At 43.3% G+C, this 23,892-nt stretch overlaps 1 protein-coding gene across 19 annotated transcripts in view; it reads right to left on the bottom strand.

Moving 5' to 3' along the window:
* DOCK7 (dedicator of cytokinesis 7) overlaps window positions 1-23,892 on the bottom strand; it is a 120,304-nt gene that overhangs the window by 77,497 nt on the left and 18,915 nt on the right. For all 19 annotated transcript variants that reach the window (XM_054165332.1, XM_054165339.1, XM_054165341.1 and 16 more), the window contains exons 3-12: window positions 15,010-15,185; window positions 13,952-14,020; window positions 10,926-11,055; window positions 10,608-10,820; window positions 9,879-9,964; window positions 7,685-7,751; window positions 6,247-6,396; window positions 4,477-4,557; window positions 2,517-2,682; window positions 1,712-1,854 (exon numbers count right to left, since the gene is read on the bottom strand). In XM_054165332.1, the coding sequence (XP_054021307.1) occupies window positions 1,712-1,854; window positions 2,517-2,682; window positions 4,477-4,557; window positions 6,247-6,396; window positions 7,685-7,751; window positions 9,879-9,964; window positions 10,608-10,820; window positions 10,926-11,055; window positions 13,952-14,020; window positions 15,010-15,185 (1,281 nt within the window). The remainder of the gene's footprint in view (window positions 1-1,711; window positions 1,855-2,516; window positions 2,683-4,476; window positions 4,558-6,246; window positions 6,397-7,684; window positions 7,752-9,878; window positions 9,965-10,607; window positions 10,821-10,925; window positions 11,056-13,951; window positions 14,021-15,009; window positions 15,186-23,892) is intronic.

Raw genomic sequence — 23,892 nt, 5'->3', positions numbered from 1 at the left:
TGGGCTGGTGCATAACACAAAGGGGGCTGCAGTGCATGGTCAAGGGAATGGCTGCATTAGCAATGCTGTAATACCTCCTTTCTTTCCACATTTTGAGTGAACCAGTTACAGAACTGGATTTTATTAATATCCCCAAATGAAAGGAACTTCCTGTGCTGCTCTGTGTCACTGAAACCCCAGGGACCCCATTCACAGAGTTTCAGTCATACTGAGTTTCAGGAAAGCATGGAGCAGCAGAGGCATGAGTCACCCTCCACTTGCATGGTTTGCACTGGAATAACTTGATGCCCTTGATGACATTTCTCCTTATTTACACTACTGTATTTAAAAGCAGATTTTGGCTGGCTACCCACAGTGAAAGTGGCACATAACCAAAACAAACAGAAAAAAAAAACCCAGAAGTTAACCAGCCTTCAATATATAGAATCAACATTTCTGTATCCCAAATGATGGAGAAATCAGCCCCAAAAATACCTTTTAGATACGAAGGTGACACTGAAATAACAACTGTCCTTAACCAGATGTGGCATTAAGCAAACCTTAGCAAAAATTAATGAACTGAAACCATTTTCTAAGCTTAACTAAAAATTTTATTCCATTTAATCACATTTTCTACTGCTTTTCAGGAAAATCCCAAACTGTGACTAAGAAGATCTGCCACTCAGTAAAGCAGTATCAGAAGTGCTCTGTTTTCACCAGATTCTCTGGATGTGTCCAGAGGTATGATGCCAACCTCAAGCCACATTGACAAATCTGCTTCTGAGCCTGCTGATATCTCAAAGGGATTATCCTTCACCCAGTGATACCAAAAGGAGTGAAGTGACCACCATGATACAGGCCATGAAACTCCTAGGCTAGGACAAATATCTGGAGTACTTTTTTTGGCACATACTAACCCAAAGAAGTTATTCCCAGGTTCTGTGAGCTTGCTTCCATGTGCATTTTTCCAAACATGTTTATCAAAAGGCTAGGCAATGATTATTCCAATGCATGTTAGAAAACTTTGGAGCAAACCAGAGTGGTGTTCCTCTGGGGAGACCCAGTTGTGTTAGTTGGAGCGGTTAAGTCGCTATGCCATAAAGATGCTTTATCATTTAAGTCAAAACCAGATAATAATTTCAAATTCTATAGCGTAATTATTCACAGTAACTTATTGAAGGAATCAATCCATGGGCCCACTGCTGGCAGAATGAAACACAGGAAACTCCCCTGTAGCTGTTCAGAGATCCTGTGAGCAGGGAACAGACACTCCCTGCATTGAAAGCACCACAAATCAGTTGAGATATAAACTGACTTCACATCACCAAATCAACCTGTCCCAAGGTGCAAATCTTTAATTAGAGAGTCACAGAATCCCTACATGGTGGGGGCTGGAAGGCACCTCTAGATATCAGACAGTCCAACCTCCCTGCTGTAGCAGGGACACCCACAGCAGGTTGCCCAGGATCACAATGTCCAGAAGGGTTTGGAATCTCTGCAGAGGAGACTCCACAACCACTCTGGGCAACCTGCTCCAGAGCTCTGGCACCCTCACAGCATGTTCGGATGGAACCTCCCGGGTTCCAGTTTGTGCCTGCTGGCCCTTGCTCTGTTGCAGGGCACCACTGAAAAGAGTCTGCTCCATCTTCTTGCCCCCCACCCTTTTAACTGTTGATCAGCATTCAAAAGATCCCCTCTCAGTCTCCCCTGATTAGACAGCTTCATACAATACCTGCTTAAAGAAGTTTGTCACTGTCAGAGTAGCTGGCCTAAAGCTGGTCAAATTGCAAGCTTCATCCCCACTCGTGGTCCTCTCTAACGAGCGCCTCCCAACAATACTGGAATTCCTCCTCTCTGACCACGATCCTTTACGTTCTTCAAAGAATAAAAAGAGGGAGGAATTTAAAAATAAAAACATACTAAAGAGGGAAAACAACAGACCAAGAGCCTGCCCTTGTTCCAAGCAGGATTTCTACACAAGAAGATAGGTGCTACACTTGGAAATTATGCAATGAGCATGATCGAAGAGGTGGTTATGCTAAGACAATCACACTCCTGAGGCATCAGGAGGCTATGAAGCACAGCTGACTACTTCTGCTCCTCTCACAGCAACCTCACCCCAGTGCCTTACTGCTATTATAAAAGTCTTTATTGTGCAGAGATTTATGTATTTCTCTTGCTCTGAAAGATGATGAAGTTGGCAGTTTTGGGGATGCTGAAGAGCAGTTTCAGATGAGCTATGTGGTTCACAAAGATTAATCCACTCCTTTGGAAAATGTTCATCAGCCTGTAACGCTCTCTCTGTCTTAGAAGTCTGCTTTTAAATAATATAACAGATGGTTTGCTTATAAAATCCTTGAAAGATAAATCCATTTGTTATCATGGACTTTGCTGTTGTATTTCAACCATGACCCAAGACAATCAGAAGGCCTAGGGCAGGGGGAAGAAAGTGATAGAATGAGCAATGGTATGAATCAAGACTTCAGTAAACTCCGGGTTTCTCCACATGCCCTCAACGCACTTGCCAGATACTGTACCTCCTGTGCCAACTTCCACTTCTGTGGAATCTCTTTCCAAGCTTCCAGCACTGCTCACGATGTTCATTAGATGGATGGCCGTCCAGGCAAAAGGCATCCGATACTTGCCTAGTCTTTGGCAAAACTGCTCTGCCTGGCATTTCAGTTTCTCCAGCTTTTCCTTATTCTGGGAAGAAAATATTCAATCCAAGAGAGATTAAAAGGAGAGGAAGAGGAACAAAGGTTCCTTGAGCACAATCAGAGACAATGGTATCTTTTCCAACTTGCAATGACTTTGTGTTTCAATAGCACCTTCTAGAGGAGGACTGGTAAGTGCTATCCACATGGACTTCTGCTTCAAACTGCCAACAGGCCACCAGTACCAGACAGAAGGCAGCCTGGCAGTCAGAGCAGCTGGCTTCATGGTCTTAAGTCTCCTAAATAGCCTGCCAAATCCCACTGAGCTCATCTGCCCACTGCCTTCCAAGAAAAGATGAATTTTACTCTATCAAGTCTGAAGTGGCCTTTCGTGATGTGATTTTACGCAGCAGGTGCTCAGATCATCTAGAAATGCATGGGAAACTGGAAACATTCCTCAAGTAAGCACTACCATACTTGTTTTGTTAGGGGAAAAGAGGAAGTAAGAGAGGACTCTCCCATAATTCCGCATATTAAAGAACAATATTTTGCTTCAGAAACGTTGCTACCCACAGGTCTTTAAGAAGTCCCCAGGCAGGGGGCTGGATAACCAAAGTGAGCGCTCTGTTGCTCACATTCCTCAAGGTCAGGACATGCTTATGTACCTTGCTGGGAAGGAGATCTTGAAAAGCCACCTTTCCAAATACATTTCCAAGCATCCTGCAAATCCAATTCTAAAATTTCACTTAGGCACATGTTAACTTTTTGATCACAGGAAATGTAGCATTTCACTTTTGTTATCGATAAATCTGAGGTGAAAAATACTAATTTTCCATATTGTGGTGCAGTGAGAAAGAAAGAGAAAGACAAAAAAAAAGTTGTCAACTTCTTCAGCTGAAAATATATTAGAACCTTAGGAAGGCAAAATTTCATTAGAGTCTGATCAAAACTAACAAATAAACATTCCAGCTCCTTTGAAAAACGTACAATGGAAAGCCTATGCTCACAAGAAGGGCTGGTATCTCTGCTTTGCCTTTCATCCAGTTCCCACTATTAGCCTTTGGTCTTCACTTGGCTCATTCCAGTTGTACAAGAAATGAGGAATAATTTTTGAGACTCAGAAAGAGTCTCTGAAGGAAGGAAAAAGAATCAGTCAAATTAGGGTTGGTCCATGTCATCTACTGCACCTTAAACTGCCCAGGACTTTGCTGCAAAGGCTAATGCCCAGCTGTTGTAGGAAGGAATTAAAGGAACAATGTTCATGAAAAAAACCTAAAAGATAAAGATTTTAAAGTGCCCTTACCATATATAAAAAATAACAGCTTCATCCTGCTGCAAGTGCAAACCTTCTTTACAATATTAGGAGGAAAATATAATCAGAAAATAGCAGAAAAAAAGGAGAGCTAGCAATGCACTGGAATGCAAAAGCAGGCCTGATGGAAAATCTCCTGTCAACGTATTTCACTCACTTTATAATCCTTCTAGCAGTAGGTGGAGCTACTGAGTGGAAGGTTAAGCCGCAGAAGCAAGAGCGAAGTTGAAATTTTACGGCAAATCCACATCAAAGGCTGCCTTCATATGACCTACAAGCACACAACTGATCCTTTGGGACAGGGCATCACAGATGACTGAGCCTGATGGTAACACACATCTCCCCTGTCAGACACAAAAACTGATGACCTTTAACTATTCTGCCCCAATAAGGCACCCAGATTCAAGGGTCTCTGACTCTTTTTTGGCCTTTAGAATTCTACTAGATTCTTAATTAAAAGTGGCGCCTTTTAATCAGAAGATCACAATCGATGGTTGTTAAGTCCAAGGTAGAAGAGAATAATGTCCTTACCTTTGCTGCATCAGATTCTTTAAAGATCATATAAGGCTCTGCACACTCCCCAATATCTCCCTGCTGTAATACTTTTTCCAGCTGAGAAGGGAAAATGAACCATTTTAAGGACATGTAGCCAGCCAGGATTGTTAAATTAAACAAACACTAGGAAGTCAAATCATCATTTCCAAAGAGTTAAAACTTGGATTTCCCTTTGTGAGCCAGGGAACAAGCACCGCACTCAACTTGTCAGAACCATTAAGTTCTCAAATCTCCAGCTATAACTGAATAACTGAATCACTGGTGTAAAATGTAGGTTCAAAGTGAACACTTTGCTTTGGTTTGATCTGGTCTAGAGCCACTTTCAGCTCATTTTTAAGTCTTTAATACCTTTCACTGTCTTCAGCATCATTATTTTCAGAATTCTGTTCTTCTTTCTCTTCTCTACAGCTACTACAGCAGCACAAAAAGGTGACTTGGATGCATTCAGCTACCAAAAGCACTACTTTAAATCAATATGTTTTTAAATCAAATAATGAAGTAATCAAGTAATCAGTTAGCCCAAGAGCTTCTGAAGTCTCTGGGTAACACAAGACTGCTTAACATCCAGCTTCTGATAGAAACACCTTCCCTATCACATGCATGAAGACCGTTTCTTTCAGAAATATCCCAGTCCTCCCTCCCATGCCTGCTACTCTGCACATGCTGCTATTAGATTAGAATATCTTCAGATTTCTTCCATGCTTATAAAGTGCCTTCATCCTTGTTTACTAGTAGAACTCCACGAGGTTATCACAATATAAGGAACAAAACAACTCTCCTTCAAACCTTGCATTCCCTGGTGAGTTTACAGTAGCAATAGGAGCTGCCTGAAAGGTGGTTTTCCAGTGAGTAAGGCTAAGTGAGAATTGACCCATCGTGGCATTCTGTGTATCTATCTTACCTACCCCTGACTACACCCTTTTCAGAGGATGCTCCAACAGTACTGAAAGCCTTATTCACACCTGTTTAGTCATGCCACAAAGCCTTAATTCCTTTTCAAAACCTTATGTAAGAAGCAGCTCCTGAAGAACTTGCACAAGCCTTAGTCAACAGAGTTGACAGCTAGCAGGCTGTCACCACTGCCTGGGAACTGGAAGCATGTCTTCAAGTCCCCTTTTTACAACAGGATGATTTTTATGCTAAGATGAGCTGGCAAAACTGATTCAAAAGCCAATCTGAACTGGTACCATTAGTGCACTCATTGAATCAAATGAATAAAGAGCAAAATTACTTTTACCTTTGTATACTTTGTTCCAGGATTGACCAATGTGGGGTTTTATTTCGGTTATGGATCTCAGGCTCCTAGCAATTTCAATTCTTAAAGACATTTTGAAATCTGGCTTAAGGGTATATATCATTCTTGAAATGAGATCCAGATCAATATGTATTTTTAAGACACTCACTTATCTATCTTCTTAAAGAGTCAGCACATTGTTTCACATGAAAACCAAGGTCAAGCCCCAAAATGCTGCTTTGTATCAAGCAAACCTTTGTGCTCTTTTCAGGTTTCCAATAATAAAATAATGCAGATCTCCACTGAGCTGTTTCTGTTACAAAGGAAGCAAACACACTAAGTGAAAATATCTGAAATGAAACAGAATTCTCTAGTGTTGGTGCCTATGCTTTTGAGACCAGAATTCTACTCTCAGATGGAAATAAGAAGTCAGAAGCCAGTCAGCCAGATTTGTTTATATTTTAGCTTTAAAAAGAGATAGTGATAATCTACATGTCTCTGGTGTTTCTTACCTTTATTACTAGAAAGACATCTTGAGAGGGATAAGTGATTGAGAAGATGGCAGACCTGGCCAGGGTGGATATAGCAGCAGGGGGGACATGTGGACGCAGCATTCCCTTCATTTGTTCAGAGTTTAAATCGAAGTAGAAATTCTCTGAAATCTAAGGAGGAAGTTGGGTGGTTTAAAGCATTAGTTACAGTTTTCATTTCTGGTAAACTCTTCAAAAACACAACAGATAATTTGAAAACACAAGTGAAAAACTATCAACAAGGCCTCCTTTTAAACCATGCATAAAAATAAAAAGAACAAAGAGCTTTTCATTAAGAAACCAAGGCAGGGCAGTGGGAAAGGAGAAAGGAAATGGAGCAAGCAACCCACACCACCCATAAAATCTTCTCCAGCTCCTGCAAGGTAAGTAGTTCCATCCCAGAACTAGGAGTTACAATTGCTATCTGAATTGAAAATACCCAAGTATTAAAATAGAAAATGATCTTTAAAATCAATCACAGAAAAAAAAACCAAACCAAACCAAACCAAAAAAAAAAATGAAAAACATGTTTTGGAAGACAGACATTGAGTTTCCAGGCTGAAACATCAAATCCTCAACTGCCTCAAGGCTTCAAAGCCCAAATGAATGTGAGCCGGTTATCAACACCAGAGGTCACTAAAGAACTTACAACATTAAGAGCACAGTGGGAAAAAAAAAATCAGAGTAATGAGATGATAAAATCAGCTTATGAAATGTGATTTAAATATTAAACAAAGTTCACATAATATTCCACACACTCTTATCTACATAACTTAAAACTCAATGCATTAAATTCAAGTCTTAAAGAGATAAATGTCAAGATGCATATTTTTAACATTTTTATCTCTGCTGCTGCTAATATCTTGAATCAGGAAAAGCAAGAGACTCTTCAAATATTAACTACAGAACATAAATAGGGGAATAAATGTATTCTGCATTTCCTGTAACTTAGGTCTTGGAAAGACCCTCAGTTTTGTTTTGATTTTGGCAACTTTAGCACGTAGGACTTTCTTGTGCATTATTGAAATGTTACTTGGACAGACACCAAGCTGAATCATGAAAAAGGGATTAAGAAAGTCATAAAAACTTAATCTAAATAAAAGGTTTCAGTTACTTAAGTTCTCTCTGGGGAAGAGACTTTTGAAAGCCAAGATTAGACAATATATATATTCTGATTTCAGGCACTCACATATTGGATAATATTTTTAGAAAAGTGGTTATACTTCAACCATTTTACTAAGCAGTAGAACACCACCACACAGAACAGTTCAGGAAATACTTTCATCATTTTTCCAACCACTAGTACATCACTACCTTAACACAGATTTTTTTCCAGAACTAATTTCTCCCCCCTCCCCCCCACTTTTTTTTATACATGTTTTCAATGGCAATGACATCACTCAGGTAACTAAAAACCTACCTTTTTCTTTTCTTTGACGTCGTACAAAGCCAAACTTGCAAAAATGGGCTCGATTTCTATTTCAAATCTTGAAAGAAAGAAACACATCCGATCAGTTGACTTGCATTACCACCACTTAAGTGATGGCTGACCACTGTTAATCTATGTCAGGAACAGCTGAAGCAACCTAAGGGCTTGTTGCTGTTGCAAAAGGATCTTGCTCCCCTATCTTTCCCCAGCTCTTTCTCCCTCGGCATGATTGATCTCTGCTCCCTTCCACCAGGACATGCATTGGTGCTCCCTAAGCCTTCCAAAAGCAATTTCAACTCATTGACCAAACAGAAAGGTTGGGATTAGGGTCTGAGGACATAAAACATACTTCTGCAACGGCTTTTATCTTCTTCCAAGTGCTGTTTGAAAGCTAAGCAAAGCAATCTAACAGCTTCCTTAAAGGGAGAGGAATTATTAATTGGGACAGCTGGACGACTTGGCTCTTCTGATTACCCTGAGAAGCTGCCCTGTATGCTCACGTACTGTGCTGACCTTATGACACTGCTAAATGGCCAACTGCTCCTCTCACCATTACTGGCCAGAAAGCTCCTTCCTCTGGAGAGTCAGGGATGGTTATCTGGGCAATTTTCAACATTTAGTTTCTGTCAGAAAACACCAGTGTCTCAAAAACTCTCTTAGAAAGGTGTTGGTTTGCCTACATAACTGTTAACGAAGTTCCTGTGCTAACAGAAACATTTCCAAGGACCACACTAACCTACCAAAAAGAGCTACACCTACTATTTTAATCACCTGGGACGATAAAGAAATTAAACCCCATTCAAAACCTACACCAAAGTAAGCAGGGGCTGGAATGCCATTCTCCTGTCTGTACAGCCTCCCCATGACATTAATGCCCAATCCATGGCGGGATACCCTCATGGATCCAGTCCTTGAATGGAGTTCTCAGCTTAGCTTGGAACTCTTTCTGCCAAGAGGGAGAACAACACACAAAACTGCATCCCCAAAGGGCTATCTTGCCTAGTTTTGCAACAAAAGTGAGATGAACTTGAAAATTACTCTGCTTAGATCATCTTAAGCCTTCTCCCTGGGGAAAGGACTATGCGCTTCTTTTTATGCCACTAAGAAAGCATGATCTTGGATGCTCAAACCTGCAACTGTTAGGACAGTATCAGAGACAACTGTGGTACACAAACAAGCACACACCTGGGCAGATTTGCTATATATTTACAGTCAGCAAGAGATGCTTAAACAGCAGAAATCATTAATTCCCAGCATCTGACTTATTTATGCTAAGACACCATCCTTTGGAGAGGAAGCTCCACTGCTACTCCATATTATGTTGTTCCAGTTCATAAAAGGCTGCAAAATCAGTTCATCTCTATGGCTATATTAGGTCCCGGAGTACTCTAAGAGCAGGAGATATGTCCCACACATATATCTCAGTTATGAGCCACAATGTAGTCTAACTGAAGCTCTCTAACAAGAAGGGTTGACCTAACTGAGGACACAGAAGATGAATACAGCAGTGTGGAAAATCAGTTTTGTACTTTATTTCTCCAAGGGAATAACAGTAAAATTTTACCTTGTGTTATTAGAGAAGAGTTATAGGCAATGAACCAGCTGCAGGTAACCCTATATTCAGGAGCTCCACTTCATTAAACTTGTTTAACAGGTTTCTATTCCTCCAGTTAATGCTTGCTAAGTATATAAAGTCTTCGCTCTTAAAGGGACACAGTCAAGGTTGTTGAGCCTAAACTTTGGCAAATCTTTGGTTGTTTTATGTTTTAAGACTTAAGCCTTTTTATTCTTTTCTTTTTTTCCCCCTTTTAAACATCCTCATTGCAGAGCTGAACACCAATATGTGGCCAGCTTCAGAACCCTGAATGAGTGTAGTGCTGCATGTGTGCTGGTAGCAAGGATCACGTAACAGCTACAGACTGGCTGGAAAGCGACACAGAAATGGTAAATATTTTCTGTGTCACACCAATATGAAGAAAGTCTTGAATATAAAAGTGTTTGATGCACAGCAATGTGTGGCTTATCCTTTACAGAACTAACCTTTAAGGCTGTATCAAAACCAAACCATGTTATACCCCTTCCAGGGTAATAAACAAGGCAGCAGAATTATTCCAGATGCATGTGGATACCAGAGCAGATTTAAACACTCAATTTCAATGCAGATGTCTGTTTGAGTCTTACTTACTTAAGAGACAAACACTTCACCAGGAGTCTTTGGCCAAAGTGTTCTTTGGGTACTTCAGGGACACAAAGTCGTTCTATAGGCTCCTCCTGAAATTAGAGACACAACACTTGTACAAACCATTAATAGCATTACGAAGCAAATACATGCATTTTCTTCCAAGACTCTAGCACCAATTTAATCTGAGGTTTACCAGCATGTGGCATTCAGCAGCAGCTATAAATATGCTAAATTACATCCCTTTCATGTTTCTATATTATAGGGGATTGCATAACCATAAAGGAAAACCAATCTTCAGAAGTAATGTCTATGGCAAGACAATATGCTAAAAAATATGCAACCCACTAAATAGCTAAAGTCCTCATGGATATTAAAAACAGGTGATCTTAAGACAGGGAATTGATTGAAACTTGGGGAGGAAAGATTTAGAATGGGTATTAGAAAGAAATTCTTTATGCTGAGGGTGGCGAAACACTGAAACAGGTTGCCCAGGGAAGTTGGGGATGTTCCTCCCCTGGAGGTGTTCAGGGCCAGACTGGATGAGGCCTTGAGCAACCTGGTCTAGTGGAATGTGTCCCTCCCACGGTGAGTGGGGATGGAACTAGATGATTTTTAAGGTGTCTTCCAACCCAAAACATTCTGTGAGTCTATCAAACCTATGGCAGATAAGACAGTTTTCACACTCTCTATACTATTCACTTTTTACATCTCACCACAGGTATATAAAAATACCTCATCTGGTGCTGGATGTAGTGCAAAAAGCTCCTTGTGCCTACTGGACTTCCTCTGATCTTCATTGTGGTGGTCAATCTCTTCATTTGGGGTTCGGTCCAGTAAGTTTGGGAGAAGGGCATCTGGAAGGGAGTTCTTCAGATCAAAAATGCTGCAGGCCCAGCTGCCCCGAGGAGTATCATCAATCGACATTGAACGTCGTTTAAGGTCATCCTGAGATTCAACAAATTAAAAGCAGCTTACAATGGGAAAGGGACTGCACTTTTAAATGCAACTATAAATTAGCTTTTATGCAGCAGGGTTTTAAAGGCACATTACTTGTTCATCCTGGTAACTGTTGCCATCTGGAGCTTCGTCAGACTCGAAGATCTGTTTGGGGAGCCCCTTTTGCCTCTCCTTCTGTTTGTCTAAGGTGTTGGGATTAAATCCAGTTCCCAGCTTGTGGTATCTGAAAGCAAAGTATTTCAAATGCATTCTTAGCATGCTTTTTGACCCCACACCCAGAAGCAGAATCCCAGAACAAACCCAGTATTATCAGTCTGGGTCCTCTCAAGGCATAAACTGCTCTCTGCAAACAGTATTTCCAGTCACCCTCCAGGGTAGCTGGGTAATAATCCAACAACCAGCATTACAATGTGACTCTGTTCAACTGTAAAGCAACCATGGGTGATGTCAAAAGAAGTATTATCAATGGCCAATTAAGGTCATCATAAAATGTGTGATTCTATTCTATTCCATTCCAGTCCAGTCCATTCTGATGCCAAGCTTAGAACAGGCCCAGAGCATGAGGAGAGGCCAGTGATTCTGCTGGAGCAAGAACTGACTTGGAGCAGGCAACGTTAGTAGCTTGGAAACCAAAACTTGAGGTAACATTGCATGAAGTTCAGGAGTCCTGAGCACCTCTAGAAAACACGGAACTTTCCAAGTCCAACTAAAATGAGCATCTTCCTATACCATCTTTACAAGCAGAATCAAGTCCTTCAGAGCTCACCAGGGTGTAAGAGTGCTTGCTAGTAAACAGTCTGTCTGCTGTAGCTGACAAGATCAGATCTCTTTGACTAACAAATGTTTGGATACCAACTGGCACTGTGTCTATATTTACACACACATATGGCCAGAGCCTCAACATGTGCTCCAAGTCAGCTCCTGAATCAGTGCTGGGGTCACAGCTAGAAGTAATTGTTCTTATCCTGCCCTGTTGCTGAAGTCACCACAGAAGGATGCACAGACATGATTTTTCATGGAAGTGCTGGCAGGGACAAATGAAAGAGAGAAGGAAAAGGAAGAAAGCATTTTCCTTCCTAGAGCTGCACAGTGATGGGATGCACTTCATCTCCCCTTAATCAAATCAGCAGCAGTTTGGTACAGGCTCCAAAGGAGGTGAAGGCCCAAGAACTCCTCTAGGAAATCCACAAAGGAGCAGAGTGACCCAGTTAGCACTGATGCACATGAGCTTGGAACACCCATCATGCAATTAATGAATGAATAGTGGGTGGTTCCTCCAAGAGTCATTTATCAAGGAACAAAGAAAGTTGTAGGTACAAGGAGTCTCAAGCACACCTTTCCCATTGTAGGCAATGTGACTAAGAACCAACCACTTTGTCCCAAGAATGAGACAGCCTAAGCAAACCTCCTTTAAGATCTCCTTGCTCAGCAGTGTGGCTGCATGGGGGTGATCTTCTCTTCAGCTGGGACTCCTCTCATGGCTGCTCCTCAAAGCAACAAGACCTTTCACCAGCAACAAAGGATGAGCCCAGTTTGAGTTTCCCCTGGATGGCAATTGGACTGCACAGCAGGTGACTCCCTTGAGCAGGGACATCTCTCAAGGGGTGGAATTCTTCACATGAGACTAAGCGATCCTTCCTCACCCAAGGCAGTGAGACCCCTTATTCACATCAGATCCTTGGTAAGTGATGGATAGAATACTGACTTAATACTAATGAAGTCTATGTGTCAAAATCCTTTAGACATAAACCACGGACAAATCAGGAACTAAGACTAGATCCAGCTATACCTAAGGTACATCAGGAGTCTGAAAAACAAAGGGGTCCATTCTGAACCTCATGACTCAATAGGAGGTTCCCAGTACACTGCCATGAGGTTATTCAAGTCAAAATTGCTATGGATATTTATGGAAGTGCCTCTCCTCCTCTGGAGTGGCATGACAGATTTTGACTGCAGTTCAGCAGTCACTCATCACACCTTCAACCCACTCAGGTAACTCTGATGACTTTAGCTTCAGGTCTTCCCTGACACAAAGTGCAAGTCACAGCTGATGTGCATGGGACAGAAAGCTCTGTTGCCTTCAACTAAACCTCCTCAGTGCAAAAATCACAGTCAGGTATTGCAGGTACAGGGAAAAGACCCTGGGAAACCAGGAGGTGTGCTGGCTAGATGGCTCACATTGTCCAAGTCTGCTATACCCACAAAGGCTGGGAGTTAATAAAGCATCTCTCTCTCTCTCTCACATGTCTTTCTGCACGTTGTTTGGTTGTTTTGTTTGGGTTTGGTATGAGTTACAAAACACATTTTTATTAGGTCATCTTAGCACTGCAAAGCATATTCTCATCATCCCCTGAAAGAGGTTCTCAGGACAACATTAAATCAGTGAATTGTAGCAGCTGCCACAAGGGCAGAGCTGTAGCTGTAGTCAAGTCGTTTGTAGGTGATGCACATCACATGGATCACTTGCTCCTTGATAGTAGCTCTTGAAGTCATCAGACTTTCAATCATTCTAGAGAGTGCAGGTTCCAAGTAAAGCTACTCAGGAAGCTTCCTACTAATTTGCATAAATTAATCAATGCATGCACAGTCTCTGAACTTTTAACTTCTTAGGTAAATGCTGAGATAGTCCAAATATTAACAATTATTTATTTGAATTACCTATTTTCTCAAAGTCTCTTTGGGAACCAATAAAAGCTGCAGAGGGCACCTTATCTATCAGTGGCTATAAGGCAGATTAAATCTTACATTGTTACAAAACTAATGCAACTGCTCTCTATAAGGAGCTAAAAACATATGGAACAAAGAAAGAAACAAAAGCTGACAGTCATTTTACTTGCTCACATTCCTTAATTTCTCTACCACTCTAAAGGAGCAACTGTTGACTACAATGGCCTAGATTTCCAAAGATGCCCCAAAGGGTTTTAAGATCTAATTTTCAAATCACAAAGCATCACTTCAGCTAAGCACAAAGCATCAGTTCAGCTGAGCCAGGCAACCAAAAGCCATGGCACATGGAATCAATGGCCAGAACAATAATTTTTGAGCTTCCTCATACCAGCTAGCAACCTACAAACATTTAAATAGGAAACCAAGCTGCCAAATACCACAGAGAAACTCACTTTCTGTTGACAATTGCCCAGTCTTCTGTGTAACTTCTTACGCAGTCCCTCACGTGAGGATCCATCTCACTGTTAAGAGAATAAAAGAAAAAACACCTCCAGAATCACAGGCATGCTAAATAGACTTCTAAACATACTAACTTTCACTTATTAGGCTTCTGTTCAGCCTGCCAGGCATTGACAGCCAAAAATTCCAAGCTCCAGCCTTGCAGATCCTCAAATACAGAACCCTTGAGCAAGGTGCCAGAGAATCACAGAATGGTAGGGGTTGGAAGGGACCTCTGGAGGTCATCCAGTCCAACCCCCCTGCCAAAGCAGGATCACCTAGGGCAGGCCACACAGGAACACATCCAGGTGGGTTTTGAAAGTCTCTAGAGAAGGAGATTCCACAGCCTCTCTGGGCAGCCTGCTCCAGGGCTCCAGCACCCTCACACCAAAGAAGGTGATGGAGGTTCAGATGGAACCTCCTGAGTTCCAGTTTATGCCCATTGCCCTTTGTGTTATCACAGGGCACCACTGAAAAGAGACTGGCACCTTCTTCTTGACATCCACCCTTCAGATATTTGTAAACATTAACAAGATCCCCTCATAGGCTGCCCTTCTCCAGGTTGAACAGCCCCACGCCTCTCAGCCTTTCCTCATCACAGAGATGCTCCAGGCCCCTCAGCATCTTTGTGGCACTCCATTAGACTCTCTCCAGTAGTTCCCTGTTGCTCTTGAAGTGGGGAGCCCAGAACTGGACTCAATGCTCCAGATGCGGTCTCACTAGGGCAGAGTAGAGGGGGAGGAGAACTTTCCTCCACCTGTTGGACACACTCTTCTTAATGCACGCCAGGAGAGCACTGGCCTTCTTGGCCGCAGGGGCACATTGCTCTCCCATATATATCTTCTTGTCTACCAGGACTCTTTGGGTCTTCATGAAGCTGCTTTCCAGCAGGTGAACTCCTAGCTGTACTGCTGCAGGGAGCTATCCCTCCCCAGGTGCAGAGCCCTACACTTGCCCTTTCTGAACCTCATTTGGTTCCCCTCTGCCCAGTGTCACCTCACCAACCTCCTACCTCTCCTCAGGCACAGCGGACACAAGCGTTCGACACTCTCGGGGGGTGTACACAACCTCGATGTCATCAGGAGGGAACTCAAGCAAGTCTCTCAGGGGTCCGGACTCCACTGTAATCGGGTGTGTGATAAGGTAGTCCTCCAGCTCCACTGGGTCCACTGCTTCGGTAAGCGGCACCTAGGCAAAGACAAGCGAGGGAAGGGTCTTAATGGCTTAGGTTGGAAAGGACCTTAGAGATCGTCCACTCAAACCTCCCTGCCATGGACAGGGACACTTCTCAACTAGGTCTGGCTGCTCAAGGCTTCATCCAACCTGGCCTTGAACAGTCCCACGGAGGAGGCATGCACAATCTCCCTGGGACACCTATTCCAGAGCCTCACCGTTCTCCTACTGAAGAACCTCTTCCTAAGATTCAGTCTAAACCTGGTCTCCCTCAGCTTCAAGCCATTCCCCATTGCTCAGTTGCTAGGCACCCTCATGAAAAGTACCTCTGCAGCCTTCCTGTAGGATTCCTTCAAGTATTGGAAGGCAGCTACAAGATCCCCCCAGTGTCTTCCCTCCTCTAGGCTGAACAATCCCAGCTCCCTCAGCCTGTTCTCATGACAGAGGTACTCCAGCCCTTGGATCATCTTTGTGGCCCTCCTCTGGACTTGCTCCAACAGCTCTGTGTCCATTTTTATGATGGGGATACCAGAAATGGATACAGTATTTGAGGAACTTGATCTCACATCAGGTGGTAACTGACCCTAGTGATGTTAACCTTAGCTACTATGTATCACAAGGCTGGTTTTCATGTCTTTTATCTGGTATTTGCCTGGATATTTCTTTCAAGCATATCATAATTTTTTAAGAATACCATTTTTTCAGAAGTATGTGTATGTTAAGAAATTTATCAGTTTGCATCAAAAGAAAACTCTGCACTTTATTTCCCATGTGTATGACTTCAGATTTGTTATTACCATGCTCTAACACCCTTATGAAAAGTCCCTCTCCAGCCTTCCTGTAGGATCCCAATGTGTGCTTACAAAGCATCTTTACCAGGCACAAAGCCTGCACCTGGAGCACAAGGAAGAACTGATCAAACACACGTGCAAGGAAACAGAAGATGTCACCGGCAGTACTGATGTCAGCACACCGCACAAAGTGAGCTCTTTTTTTAGATACAGGGGGAAACAAAGAAAGAATTGCATCAACTGGATACATAACCACATTGCATAACTGTGTATTTTTGCATATGTACATTATATAAAGACATGTATACGTTCTGAGAGGAGCACTTTATGCTATGAGGCTGTACATAAACACAGATATTAAGAAAATGAAACACCAAAACCAACTTTGGAGAAACCTGCTGTCTCTGCAGCAACTGACAGATTCCCTAGAATTCCCTGGCACATCCCAGTGAGGCTGAGCAGTTTTACTAAGTCACAAAAACACTCCAAAATTTAACCATTTTTCTCTACTGCTTCCTCTTTCCTGTCATCCAGATATTTTCTGTGGGACAGGGAACTATCCTGTAGCTTGCCTTCTGCTGGAAAAGAACACTTAGTCATAATGTTAGGAGTTAGAAGGGACCTTTAGAGATCCTCTAGTCCAACCCTCCTGCTAAAGCAGGGTCACCCACAGCAGGCTGCACAATGTTCAGGTGGGTTTGCAATCTTTCCAGAGAAGGACACTCCACAGCCTCTCTGGGCAGCCTGCTCCAGGGCTCCAGCACCCTCACAGTAAAAGAAGTTTCTCTTCATATTGAGGTGGAACCTACTGTGTTCCAGCTTACACCTATTGTTTCCTGTCCTGTCACTGGGCACCATCAAAAGGAGACTGGAACCTTCATCTTGACACCCACCCCTCAGATATTTGCAAACATTGGTAAGATCCCCTCTCAGCCTTCTCTAGACTAAACAGCCCCAGGTCTCTCAGTCTGTCTTCACGGGACAGATGTTCAAGTCCCCCGGCCATCCTCACAGGTCTCCATTGGACTCTCTCTGGTAGATCCCTTAGTCCTTAAGGTTTGAATGTGCTTCCCCAAAATATTGCTGCACCAATCTCAAATTCCAGTTTTCAAACTTCCCTTGCCAACATGTTGTGCAATGAATCAACTTTTTACACAAGGAAAAAGACTTAGCTAGCACAAAGGCTATTGAAAGAATTTCTCCTCCCACACCAGCTTCAATGAATACAATAATGTTCTTAAACACAAAAGGCAGAAAAATGGTGTGAGTCCAGTGAGGTCAGGTGAGTTGGAGCTGATGATTTTATGCCAGGTAACAATCTAGTCAACAAAACAAACACGGTGTCTAGAAACTCATAATTTCTGCAATTTAGGTAAAAGACACAAATTAAGTTCTGTGTAAGGACATTCACCACCTTATCATCAGTAGGACTCGATGAGCTGAGAGGTCTTTTCCAACCAAAACACTTCAATGAATCTATCATCACCTATTTATCTCTGACCTCACAACCTTTTCCCCTTGTAATCTTGAACTCTGGAAATGAAATATGTGATTTGGAGAGCTTTTGAAAACACAAACCAGATACTTTTGAGTGTTTTCCTTCACTGCACAGCTCACAGAGACCATAACCTGTCATTGCTCTTTCCCACGTTGCAGTTAATGTGTCATCACCTCACACTATCTGCTCCTTACATACAGACAGACCAGCTCCAGTTGGCATGAGATAACTGACAAAACGTGCAGCACTCAAGTGTGATGGTTTGTTATTGAGGAAATGCTACAAGTGCATGGGGTTGGTTGGTGTTTGGTTTTTTTTCAAGCAAGCTGATGCATAATACTAGTGCTGCTGCTTTGTCTGCATGTCATCCTTGTCACTGGGGTTCCACTCAGTACATAGAATACATAGAATAAACCAGGTTGGAAGAGACCTTCAAGATCATCATGTCCAACCCATCAACCAATCCAACACCGCCCAAACAACTAACCCACGGCACCAAGCACCCCATCAAGTCTTCTCCTGAAAACCTCCAGTGATGGCGACTCCACCACCTCCCCAGGCAGCCCATTCCAATGTGCAATCACTCTTTCTGTATAGAACTTTTTCCTAACATCCAGCCCGAACCTCCCCTGGCGCAGCCTGAGACTGTGTCCTCTTGTTCTGGTACTGGCCGCCTGGGAGAAGAGACCAACATCCGTCTGTCTACAACCTCCCTTCAGGTAGTTGTACCAAAGAGCAAGAACCTGGCAGTCTCCTTGCAAATTAAAAATATTAAAATCATGAGGCAAAACCCACAAAGGCACCGGACGGCAGCAGAGGTGCTGGGAAAAGACCCTCTCACAGGTCCCCTCATTGCCCCATCCACACGGCAACGCAGCTCTGTGCTGGACAATGAAAGCACCTTCACTGAAAGAAGGTCAGAGGGTTATGGTAACCTCAGAGAGTGTCTTAAAGCTGCTTAACTGACCCTATTTTTAAGCCCTAACATTTTAAGACTTATTTTCACACCTCCTGATGACCTCCCTTCCACACTGGCAGCTCCAAAGCTGAGGCACATTCTGGTGCACTTGCTCAGCTGCACAAACCCATTTACCTGTGCATCTTCTCAGGCTAACAGAGAGGAACCTGTCCCTCATTTCCTCACATATTTCTACTCCACTCATCCTGATAATCAGAAGAACGTTACCATCAGATGAGGAAAACACTCTGTATCGTTGCAGAGCTAAGAGGAATGTGCAGGACTGAGCAGACACAGGGCAGAGACTGATGCTGCCCCTGGCATTTCACATCTCAAGTTTCATTCCCACAAGAGTGGCGTCATGTCTTGGACAAAAGATGAAGGAAGTGGCTATGGTAGTTAAAAAACACCTAAACTGGAAAGGTTGGCAGTACTTAGTGGGCTACCCAACACCAGGTCTCAGGTCTGTGCCCTAAGGGCTTCCAAACCCTTTTCACATCTCAGGATTGGGTCTGAGGCTGTGCTTCACAATCTTCCAGGTTGTCTCTTTGGTTAACTATTGCACCATGAAGATGTAAACAAACATAAAAGTCAAACCCAGAAGCCTGTATTAGACTCACCATCTGCACAGCCAGAAATACTGTCTAGCACCTGAGTAAACAGGCCCAACATAAATTCATGGTTATGAAGAGGAACTACTTTGTGTCAGACTATTGGCACATAAAAGGCAAGAACATCATTTTCAGCTTTAGGTATCTGTGGGAGAAGAAGTGATGAAAGAGGAGGAGAAAATAAGGATGATCACACACACCAAAAGGAAAATGAACCCAAAAGGTGTTCCAGTATCTTAGCGAACCACGAGAGCTTGTCTCACAGAATGGTTTAGGTTAGAAGAGACCTTAAAGATCATCTAGTTCCAACTCTCCACTAGACCAAGTTGCTCGAGATCCTGGACACCTCCACGCAGGAGTCATCCACAGCCTCCCTGGGCAACCTGTTCCATTGTCTCACCACTCATGATGGTGGTCTCAATCTCACTGTTCTCACTGCTGATGGTTTAACCTTTCCTCCATCCTGCTTTAGGTGCCTGCATCCCTCTGAAGTTGTGGATGAGACCAAGAACAGACACAGCATCCATGGTGGTATTCCTGTGTTATCTGGCCAAAGCATCAGTCACCTGAAATCATCACACAAACCCATCAGATCAAATACATACAGAGGACTAGGCAAGGAGAAGGGGGATGCTGGGTATGTGTAAGAGGGGCATAACCTACTCCCTGCCAACAAAACCACCAAGCACAACATGCTGATAAACTGAAAGTACAGAAGAGATCAAACAAGACTCTCTCTTCTCCACACTTAGCCAAAGTACTCTGCTTGCAAATAACAATTCTGCATATATCCTTAACCTGGTGAGTAAGGACTCACACCTTGAGTCCTGGCCTAGGTTTTGGGGCCCTTACTAAAGGAGAGATATTGAGGTGCTTGAAGTAGGTCCAGTGAGGAACAGCGAGGCTGGTGGAGGGTGTGGAGAAGAGGTCTTGTGGGGAGCAGCTGAGGGAACAGGGCTTGTTTGCTCTGGAGAAGAGGCTGAGGGGAGACCTTACGCTCTACAACTTCCTGAACAAGGGCTGGAGCCAGGTAGGGGTTGGTCTCTTCTCCCTAGTGACAAGGGATGGAAGGAGAGGCAATGGCCTCCAGTTGTAGCAGGGGGAGGTTTGGGTTGCATCTTAGAAGAAACTTGTTGACTGAAAGGATTCACAAAGACAGCAACAGGCTTCCCAGGGAGGTGGTCCCGGAAGGTGTTTAAAAGACACAGAGATGTGGTGCTGAGGGACATGACTTAGCACCAAACTTGGTGGAGTTAGAGAATGGCTGGGCTCTATGATCTTAAAGGTCTTTTCCAACCAAAATTATTATGATTCTATGACAGACACACTTTCAGCTTAACTAAGACACCAGCCTGATTGATTTGGCTTATCTAAACTATTTAATGCACACATTCCATAGGTGCTGTTGCAGCTACAGCTCTCAGGAGTTGGATTATGAAACCCTATTTCAAAGGTTTACAACTCTCCTGCAGCAGGGACAGTGAAGCTTTCTCCTTTAAGGCTCTGTTATTCTTCACTGTTATATCCCCTTAAAAGCCTGAAAATAAAATTCTGTTTCCTATCGACTTTGTCCTTCTCCAGACAGCAAACATTGTATTTTGCTGCAGTTTTAGTGCACTGCTAGCTGAAACGTGTCTCCATCCTATTTATGTCCTTCTTTTGAGCACCCACCTATATCACCATCATCAGTACAGGAGTCCATGCTCAAATCTGGCGACAGGGGCAGGATGTGGCATGGCTCCAGGGAGGGTAACACAAACCCCCATCCATTCTAGCCAAGCATCTCACCTAAGATCTACAGCAGCAAAAGGGTGACCCAGAGAGAAGGCAACACTTGGGGCACCACAATGCAAAGCTCATGACTTATTCCACCCCATTAAGGAAGCAATATATAATATGCAAAGGGCAGATCTGTGTTAAACCTGCTTTGTTGTGGCATTCCTGAGAACACACAACCATAACCAGCTCCCTTGTGCAGAGAGAGGACCCCTCTGATAAGCAGAGCTTCCCACCAGTACCTAAAGACTAAAGGTTTGCTCTCCTGGGCACTGCAGAGAAGCTCAGTAAGGGATCACAGTAGCAACTATGGCAGAAACACAGACAATTATTTCCTCCAGCTCACAGATACTGAGGCACAGAAGTCCTGTGTAGATCAGTGCTGTGTGCCCTGACGTCCACAGGCATTCAGACTTTTGCTTGAAGGACTCTAACCTACCCTGTCCCTACACAAACAGCTGGCCAGAGGGAATATCTCTTAGTCCTGTTCCACAAGTTTGCTGCCTAGCTCACACACGTCGTACTGAGCATCAGGACATGCTCTGAGAAGCACGCTCAGATGCCAACTATGATTCTATGATTTTCTTCCAGCTAGCATGTCAGCACAACCATGTAAAGCACCATGTCCCTCACATTTCCTTCTCCCTCCCTCAACTCTGACCTCCTAAAATGCTTATTCTCACAGGGAGCCACCACAGCATTTTAAATGGTTGTGATGTGATGGCTTGGCAGGATGCATCTGCCTGGACATAGATCTGAACCTAACTTGTTCGTGGCCCAATAACCCAAGACCAATTTTCTTTTTATTCAAAACAAGATGTATAATTCACAAGGGCTAATACTAAGCCCCTGGGAGGATCACAGTACAATTTGGGGCCCCATAAGCATGACAATGGCAAAGACTGGAAGGTTACAGGCTGAAAGAGTTGGGGCTGTTCAACCTGAAAAGAGAAGGCTCCACAGAGATGCTAGAGCAGCCTTCAAGTATTTGAAGGGGGGGCTACAGGAGAGCTGTGGAGGGGCTTTGACAAAGTCATGGAGTGACAGGACGAGGGGTAATGGCTTCAAACTGGAAGAAGCTCAATTCAGATTGGACATTAAGAGGAAATTCTTCCCCATGAGGGTGGTGAGGCACTGGAACAAGTTGTCCAGAGAAGCTGTAGAGGCTCCAAGTCTCAAAGTGTTCAAGGCCAGGTTGGATGGGGCCTGGAGCAACATGGTCTAGTAGGAGGTGTCCCTGCTCATGGCAGGGGGACTAGAACTAGATGACCTTTAAAGTCCCTTTCAACCCAAACTATTCTATGATTACACCACCCACCTTTTGTGTGGGGGTAAAATTCCCTGCAATGATATGGGACCTTGAAAAATTAACTTTGCAGAGCTCCTCGGCACAGGGAGGATCCTGACTACTATTTTTACTTGGCAGCCAGACACTTCTTCAAAATCAGGGTGCTATTTCTTGCCAATTTCAAAAGTAGGACAAAGTTCCCTCTTAACTTCAATACCTCCTTAAATATTAAACAACTTATAATGTGCTAAAACCATGACAGATTGCACCAAAGCTTCAAATTCTAAATTAATACCAACTTCCCACCCACTGCCTCCCTGGGCAAAATCTTGGAAGGACAGAAGAAGCAGATTAACATTTCAAAGCTGAGCCCCAGCTTTCTCTCAGCTATCACTAGGTCTCCAGGGCAAACAGTCACTTCCCTTGTTGAACATTCAGGAATGCAGATGGCCTGTTCTTGCTATGGTAAAATCCTGTCACCCTTAAAGGGACACTGGGATCTCAGGGAACTGCAACAGGAGTCAAACCTGCTGGACTGTAGGAAGGACTCAGTGTAAATCTGAGAATGCAGAAAATGTAACACATTAAAAATAAACCAAAATTTGCAGGCAAGTTAAAGAAGGTAAAAGAATTATCTTTGTCAAACAGAGGCAACAGATCTATTTTTAAGTGTGAACTACAGACTCTAGTCACTCTAAGAGAAGGCTCTGGGAAACCTTAGAGTTACATTTCAGTATCTGAAGGGGACCTACACAAAGGCTGGGGAGGGCCTGTTTAGAAGGGCTTGTGGTGATAGGACAAGGGGCAATGGTTTGAAACTGGAGCAGGGCAGATTAAGGTTGGACATGAGGAAGAAATTCTTTACAACAAGAGTGGTAAAATACTGGAACAAGCTGCTCAGGGATGTGGTTTAGGCCAAGGCCCTGGAGACATTCAAGATCAGATGTGATGTGGCCCTGGGCAGCCTGATCTAGCTGGAGCAGCCTGATCAGCTGCAGCCTGACTGCAAGGAGGCTGGACAAGAAGACCTTTGAGGGTCCCTTCCAACCCAGTGCCATCTGTTAATCAGTGTAAGAGGTTTTAAAATATGAGCAGTGCAATATTAATCACTGACAATGCTCAAGTAATTGAAAACTGTTCTGCTTGCATTTTCTTTCACCTAAACACTCCAAAAATGGCCATCACTGGATCCAAATTCCAAGGATCACATAATTTCCCTACTGCCATTACTGCCTTCATTAAACCCATACCCCTAATTTCACAAGCCTGGTGATTGGTGAGCACAGAGAACTCCTGCATGTAATTTTTTGGGCTGCATTTATAATACAGGGAAATATTCAAATGAACCAAGAAGATTCCTGGGCAATCTCTGCTTCTCATCAACCACAGACAGCTACCAACCCTCAGCAAGCTGACACCTCCCTAGCCATAAAGTGCAGTCATTACCTCCACATAGATGCGTACTGCCTCTGGAATGCAGTCCCGTACCTCCTGCTCTAGCTCTTGCCGCCTCCTTTGCATGGTGTTTAGAAAGACCTAATTACTAGAGAGAAGAGCTGATAAAAGTCCTTCTTGTCAAAGTGTAAATGTGCCTCAAAAATCTCTGTAAGCATTCTCAAGACAAAAATTGGTTCAGACATAGTCTGAAACTCCCATTTTTAAGACCTGAGACTACTTAGTATTAAAGTTCATAGATTCATAGAATCATGGAATAGTTTGGGTTGGAAGGCACCTTAAAGATCATCTAGTTTCCAACTTCCCTGCCATGGGCAGGGATACCTCCCACTAGAGCAGGTTGCT

This window comes from Dryobates pubescens, chromosome 11 (genome assembly GCF_014839835.1).
Source record: "Dryobates pubescens isolate bDryPub1 chromosome 11, bDryPub1.pri, whole genome shotgun sequence".
Taxonomy (NCBI): Eukaryota; Metazoa; Chordata; class Aves; order Piciformes; family Picidae; genus Dryobates; species Dryobates pubescens.
The sequence above is the reverse complement of the archived record's forward strand: the minus strand, read 5'-3'. Positions and strand labels throughout refer to the sequence as shown.